Source organism: Lonchura striata, chromosome 7 (assembly GCF_046129695.1).
Source record: "Lonchura striata isolate bLonStr1 chromosome 7, bLonStr1.mat, whole genome shotgun sequence".
In the NCBI taxonomy this organism is placed as follows: domain Eukaryota; kingdom Metazoa; phylum Chordata; class Aves; order Passeriformes; family Estrildidae; genus Lonchura; species Lonchura striata.
The window spans coordinates 8,622,498-8,630,147 of NC_134609.1; the positions used below are offsets into that span (position 1 = coordinate 8,622,498).

The 7,650-nt window shown below is 44.4% G+C and overlaps 1 protein-coding gene across 1 annotated transcript; it reads left to right on the forward strand.

Annotated features, from left to right (window-relative positions):
• Nucleotides 1-1,070: 1,070 nt before the first annotated feature.
• TMEM254 (transmembrane protein 254) lies at nucleotides 1,071-7,650 on the forward strand. The gene is made up of 4 exons (XM_021526699.3): nucleotides 1,071-1,203; nucleotides 2,691-2,794; nucleotides 3,955-4,014; nucleotides 6,124-7,650. Exons 1-4 carry the CDS (start codon nucleotides 1,102-1,104, stop codon nucleotides 6,242-6,244), a joined length of 387 nt encoding a protein of 128 aa, XP_021382374.1. The 5' UTR covers nucleotides 1,071-1,101; the 3' UTR covers nucleotides 6,245-7,650.

Consider the following 7,650-nt stretch of genomic DNA (forward strand, 5'->3'; position numbering starts at 1 on the left):
TGCGACCCGGGCCGCGCTGCGGCCGGGACCGCGCCGGGAGCCGCCTCCGCCCGCCGCGCCGCTCCGTGCCGCGAGAGGGCGCCTCTGCTGCCAGCCCGCCTTCCCCGGCATTTTCTCCGCCCCTGACAAACTGCTGCAGTAAGGTAGCAAGGAGTAGAGATGAAAAGCTCACTCCCAACTTCTGTGCTGTTCCGCGCTGCGTTCGGTACAGGATCGCAGAATCCATTAGGTTGGAAAAGCAGTTACCGAACACCACCTTGTCAACCCAGGTGGCACTGAGTGCCGCGCTCAGTCTTTTCTTAAACAGCTCCAGGGACGGTGACACCACCACCTCCCTGGGCAGCCCATTTCGGTGTCTTATCACCCCAAAGTTCCCCTAGTGTGCTTCTGGACTGGGTCCTCTTGTCCTGCCACTGGTTGCCAGGGACAAGGGACCAATTCCCACCTGGCTACACCCTCCTTTCAGGCAGTTGTACAGAGTGATTAGGTTTCCCCTGAGCATCCTTGTCCCCAGGCTGAACAGCCCCAGCTCCCTCAGCCGCCCCTCGCAGCACTTGTGTTCTAGACCCTTCATCATCTTCCTGCCCTGCTCTGGACACATTCCAGCAGCTCAAAATCCTTTCCAAACTGAGGGCCCTGAACTGGACACGGCACTCGAGGTGTGGCCTCACCAGTGCCAAGTACAGGGGGATGAACCCTTGCCTGGTCCTGCTGCACACTAGTGCTGGTGCAGGCCAGGACGCCACTGGCCCTCCCGGCCAAGTGGGCACCCTGCTGGCTCAGTTCAGCAGTGTCCCAGCACCCCCGCTCTGTCTCCACTTCCCCGCCGCTCTGCCCCCAGCCCCGGGCTTCAGGAGGCCAAGCGCCGGGCCCGAACGGCAGCAGCGGGGCTCCGGCAGGCGGTGCCGGGCCGCTCCCCGCCCCGGGCCCGAGGGCAGTGCCCGCCCAGGGCTGGGCGAGGCCGCGCTCGGCCCGCCCCCCTCAGCCCGGCCTTAGCGGCGGCGGCGCGGCCCCGGCCCGGCTCACAGCGCGGCCCCGGCTCACAGCGCGGCCCCGGCCCGGCTCACAGCGCGGCCCCGGCTCACAGCGCGGCCCGGCGGCATGGCGGCGGCGGCGGAGCGCGGCCGCGATGGCAGCTGCCACTTCCAGCGCTCCCGGCTCATCTGGATGGTCGCCATCATCTGCGGCATGATTCTCCTCGGTGTAAGGAGCGGCGCGGGGAGGGAGGGAGATCGTTCGGAAACCGCGGGGTGCACCGTCCCCGTGTCCGCGGAAATGCCGCTCCCTGAAATAAACGGGGAGAAAAAGGGAACTAGAGGCGCTGCTTTGGCCAGCAGGGAGGAGGCTGGGCAGAGCCGTGCAGGAGGGCAGACAGGGAGAGCCCCGCGGCGCTGGGGGAGCATCCCGGGGCGCGGCGCGGAGCGAGGCTTGCGGGGCAGCGCCCTGGGAAAGGCTGCGGCGCTCCAGAGCTGGCAGCTGAGAGCCGAGGCACCGAGCATCAGCGCAGCTCGCTCCGGGACAGCTGACAGTGGGGCATGTCAGGCCATAAGGTGCATTTACAGGTCAGGGCTTTAGGCACAGGCTGTACAAACTGGTTGTGTTGGAAAACATGCAAGTTCAGTCACCACGTCCTAATTTCAAAAAAGAGACTTCAGCTAAATTGGGTTGGATTACCGGAGCAGGGATATTAAGGGCTTTTAGATGTATCTGACGAGGTTAGGAAAGTCATCCCTTGACTTTCACGTTTTGCAATTTTCTTTCTTTTTGCATAGATTTTCTAAACTTCAGAACCACCACTTTAAAAATGATGCTCAAAGCACATCAAGCCACTCACAAAACAGTTTTTGGGCTGTTTCAAGAAACAGAATGAGCTTTAAGCAGATTCCCTGTTTAAACTCATCACCTCGCCACATCTTTGGCATAGCTAAATTTACACATAGTGAGAATCTGCAGTGTTGATAGCAGAAGCAAGATAAGGCGGGGTGAACTTTGGCCTAGCGCTTACCTTATGTCCCCGGTGGACTGTGAAGTGCACAGCTCATCACTCACTGCCTGCTTCTCCTCCCGGCTTGTGAAAGTCAGGGTGCACAGTGCTGAGCACTGCGGGCAGCTCTGTGACAGGAAAGAAACCCAGAAAGAAATTCTGCACCTCTGGTCTTGGGATTCGTGCTCAGTTTTCTTTTGTGCCCTGTTAAAAGTAAACACAAATCTGACATTTTCTTTTTTATGGGACAAAAGAAGAAAGATCAATTCCCTAGTTCTAGATAGTTATTCCTTCTAAAAGTGTATTCTTTGTTGGCCTCCTCAGGTCACTTGCCTGAGATTAACTTCTTCAGGACAAAGACAGTGTAGGTTTTGCAGCTTCCATGTCTAATGAGCTTACAACTTAAATACTACTTAATGTACAGATGCACTCTTGGTACCCAGACAGCAACCTTAAACTTATCCCCTTTGCATCTGGTATGTCAAAGAATAGAAATTTCCTAGTTGGAGTCTTTCAAAGGCTAATGGAAGAATATGGTCTTTGGACAAGATTAATGGAGTGAAAGAATTTAAGTATTATGAACATGAGCTCTGAACTCATGGGGCTCAAAAATAAATTTATTTTAAAGGTTAAATTGATAGTACTTCTACCTTGAAGTAAGATAACTAATTTTTGTTGTTGTTGTTGTTGTTTTTTTTTTTTTTAGTGGGTAACACTTTGGCCTTCAACTATACCTTATAGTTACTTGGGATTATTTGGTACCTTCCTTAATTATTTAGTGGAACACCACCACAAATGGGTATGCTACGGGTAAGTTATATTTGACTGTGTAATTATTTTGCCTGTCTCTGACTCTTGTGCTTAGTCTGTGTTAACTAGCTTTCCTGTAACCCAGTTGTTAATTAGATTTAAAGAGCTCTCTTTTCAAGCTCATTACAATTAAGGATGTGGGGTAATAAGTATGTAGAGGACTAGACAGGTTAAGATTAGTTTGATAGTTTAAAAATTCAACTTCGAATTTGGCATCACTGATGGTTTAACAAGAAAGGGAAAAATGTTAAGATACTAGTTTTGATGACAGTTATTAGTCCAAAGTTATACTTGTACCATCTGCTGCAAGTATTTTTTCTCTCTAGTTGTTACTTGAGCAGTTCAGTTCTTTGCTTAGGAATATTTTTTAATCCAGCTTTAGTTATAGAACATTTTCTACCCTGGTATTCACTTATCCTGATCCACATGAGAAATAACCTGCTGAAGAAACTGCATAGTGCTAAGTTTTGCTGGGTTACAAAACTTAGTCTTTGCTACTTTAATTAACAAAAGAGCCAGAAAATGTTTCCTTGAGCTCTCTGACTTCCTGTAAAGACAGAAATCAGTAGGACTTTCGTGTTTATTTTACCACGCCTCATGTAGAATCTTCATATCTTCTCATAACATCTTTTGCTTTGGCAAGGTATTGAATTGATCCTAACTGAATATCCTTTTTTTTCCTACAAAAGCTTCTGTATAAAAATTTGTAGGCCAAATGTGGCTTATCAAGTCACATTATATATTCTGAAACTATACACATAGTTGTTTTTGTAGAACTAAATTTGTAAAAACTTAAGTAGCTCCTTAGGACCATTAAAAATAATTGTAGATTTTGTGTGCTTAACTAAGATTAACTTGTACTGCTTTCACTAAGCATTCGACTTTTTGGCTTAATCTAAGTGCTGAAAATTTTGGAAGCAATAGCAGGTCAAGGCTTATTGCACAAGTTACAGTTGCTCTGATTTTCTCAGTGGCCTTCAGTTTCTTTTAAGTGTACACTTGTGGGGTTTTTTCAAGGTGAAAAACACCACTTCCTTTCTAGGTTAAAATAAATTGTCGCTTGAGTGCTTCCAGATTTATATTCTCTGCATAATGCATCTTGGATACAACAGTCTTCTCCCTAATTTTCAGCAAAATAAACCATGTTTTCTTTCCACCAGGTTCTGGATATCCTGGTTGATTCACATAGTGGAAGCCCTCTACGGTATTAAGTTATGCCAGTAAGTTGTTCCCTCCTCTCACTCCATCAAAGGTTCTCTGCAAAGGATTTAAGAATCAAGTGACATAAGCTACAGTCTGATTGTCGTGGCTCAGCAGCAGTGAATTCAGAGGATGCTGGTAAAATTCTTGCTGCAGTAATAGTTTGCTGTCCTGCACAGTTGGTTGCTGCCAGTTCTCTTGTGCAGGGCAGCAAAACCAAGGGCTGGCAACTTGCACAAGTGGCAGCAGCAAGGTTTGCCAGAGCTTGTCCGGCAGCCTCTGAGCTCCCTGTTCACTGGGTAACACTGCTGCTCAGGAGGCAGAGGGAATAATAGAGTAGAAATAGTCTGATAACTTCAGGTGTTAGAATTTTACCAGGTCTTACCTCATCAGGATCACGATGAATTGCACACAAACAATTGCACTTGTATTGAGCAGTTTCATCTGGGGACTCTCTCAGATCTGCTTCATCTGCAGGTCCGTGGGATAAAATACCTGAACTTGTCGAACCATGCAAGCAAGGCCATCTAAGTCTGAGGTTAGGATAACAACTTACCTGGAAAGAAGTGCTGTCCAAGCACATTATCCTTCTGTTCATTTGACTTGTGGTTGCAGTAATTCAGAAGAGTGTAGATACTCCTTAGGTTCTCATGAACTACAGTCAGGCCAGTCTGGCCACAGTCAGGCCAGTCTGTTTGCCATGGTGGTTTCACTTCATTTGGGTCATTCACTGCTGTCTGTCCCAGGCTTCTCAGGTGACAGCTCTTGGAAGCAACAGGATTTTGTTTCATGGAATGCTGCATGAGGTTTCTTTTTGGTTTTGTTGGGTTTTTTTAAGATAGTAGAATATGGATGAGTAATTTCTGCCTTCAGAATGAGAGTAAAAATTTAGTGTTTATCAGTCTCTCATTTTAAGTCTGAGTGTGCAAATATATGGGTATCTGGGCCTAAGGTGATTCTTTTAAGTATGAGGAAACTTGACTACCAGTGAACATACCAAATAAGTGTATTGTAATTAATTTTACTAGTGAAGTTTTAGAGAGTTTTTTTTTTAACCCACAAAAAAAAAAAAAAAAAAAAAAAAGCAGAGATGGCCTGCCCATCAGCCTATCACCATCTCATCAGGAGTGCTGCTGTAGATTACCTAACAGTTGTACTTCTGTGAGCACCAAACACCATTTATTTTTACTTATGTAAAAGTTATGTCTACTTGGCAACATCACAAAGGAGGCACAAGGAAAGACTGTGAGGACTCATACAAATTTGTTGATCAGCAGTAGTATTGTCATTGGCTCTTGGCCTGTATTGCTGCACGTGATTTATTCATTAAGCTTGCTTTGTAGCGACAGGTAAATTTCTAAAGCCCTTTTTCTCCAGGTTCTACACTAATTTGAAAACACTGCAGCTGGTATTATAAACAAAAAAGGTACAGCTATGCCTGATGGAATTGCTCCTGGAAATGTAAAACCCCCTGGGGTTTTGTGTTTATACTTGTTCCTTTCAGGAGGAGAACTTCTCAAGAACAATGGAGGAGAAAATGACATTTTCTGTAACATACAGGAAAAGTCATATCTTACATTGAAACTAACTAACATAGGAAGGTCTCTTTTTCATAAATTAGTGAAGTGCCTTCAGCCCTGTTACCTGTCTAGCCACAAATTCAGGTACCAGTGTTTCCTCATCCTTCATAACACAGTCATTGTCAGGCCCTGCCAGCATTGTCTCCCTTGACTAACACAGTCAGCAAGAAATTATATTCAGATTTGTGTATTAAGATCAGTATTAAGTTACTCCAGTTTCTTGGTTCTTTGCACACAAACTTCTAGGCTAAGTAATTTAAAGTAGGACAGATGGAGATTGCAATTTATATATTGTTGAGGAAATTGTATGCATAGAATGTCTGAAAGAACTTTTGTTCAATAAATAGCTTAAAATCCTAAGACCACAAGAACTGGTATGTTTAGTTAGCCCAAGAAATGTCTCAGTAGATAGAAACTTTTGGGGTGAACTGAAATGTTCTAATCAGTGTGAATCTCAAGGATGGGTAGAGATAACTAACCTTACTTTCTAAGTACCAGTACAGCCTGCAGGAACATAAGTTTTTTGACACTTTTGTGTTTTTGTTACAGAGCTAAAGGAATCACCGACCCGTCTGTTCAGTTCCAGTGGTTTGTTCAGACCCTTTTATTTGGATATGCTTCCTTTGGACTCCTGGTGTCTTACAAGCCTGCAGACAAGAAGCAGTACTAGAAGACTATGAAAGAGGTCACTTCTCACATACTTAATCTCATTTTTCTGAAAAGGCCCCCACATAAACGTTTAGGTGCTGTAATTATCTAAATTACATTCCTTCTGCGTGATGCAGTGCCCTTCTACCCAAGCAGCTCTCCTCTTACTAAGCAACACAATTAAAATTCACAGGGCCCTGTGGATAGTTCAGTAGAAAATCAGATCTTCAGTCTTAGCACTGCCAAATTTATTTGTTATGCAAGAAGCCAAAAGTTTCTCCTCTGCAGATTTTGACATGTATACTCTGTCACTGACAGATGGTAGCAGTGGTTGATAAATTCCTTTTTCATAAGGAGACTTGTTCTTCAGCAGGGAGGGTTATTGACAGCCACAAGGCAGCTTGCACCCCTTTTGTAATAGGATTTAAATTTACCTGTATTTTCTCTACAAGACTGACACTGTTGTTAAAGCCTGCTCTTTGCACTTTGTTTTGTCTGCTTATTTTGTTCCACAAAGGACAGACCACTGTACTGCTGCAGGCACATTGAAAAGACCAGGTCTCAGCTCAGGCTGAGGTACAATGAGCTTGGATACATAAAGCACTTTAACTTGGTTTAAAATAATACATGTGCCTTAAAATTCATGCAGCATGACCTCATCTTTTTAATGAAGATTTAAAGTTATCAGTTATTATAGTATAAAGTAGCTTTGAGGGTAGCTTTTTTGAGGAGTAATTTATTATTCAAAGGAAAAAAAAAATGTTCAAAACTCTAGCTGAGAAATTTATATTTGGGGATTAAATTAGATGTAGTGAATAAGCATTTACCACTGGTTCCCAGACGCTGCTCTTCTGAAACCTAAGGTTGAGAGACCATCATAAGCACACCCCAAGAGTATTTCCTGTATGTGTAGTGAGTCTTCCATCAGATTGTCTTTTACTTTTGAACAAGAATTTAGCCTATGTAGTTTTAGCACTTTTAAAATGAATAACTATTTAAAGTACTAACTCTGGTTGGGGAGAAGTTTTACCATGCCACTTGCCATGCTACTGTTCTGGAAGAAAGGGTGAGAAAAGGTTGTACTTTCTCTAACCTCTAAGAGCTCCACATGGTAACTGAGCCTTGTGCAGTACCTACAAGCTGTAACTGATGTGGGAAGCCCTATTCAAGCACAGATGCATCAAGTTTTTGCTTTCAGTGGGTACTAAAAACATGGAGAACTGAAGGGTTTGAAATGGTGGTTTGTTTGTTGTTTGGGTGTTGTTGTTGTTTAATGGCAAACTGTTTAACTTAAACATTTTGTAGAGAAGTAGAAAATCATTTAGTGGCTAGAAATCCAACGGGAATGTCAAGAGCCTGAGCTATGTTTTACTGTGTAACCTTTTGTCTTAGCCTGTGACCCTGGAATAAAGATTTTTAAAAGGTTAA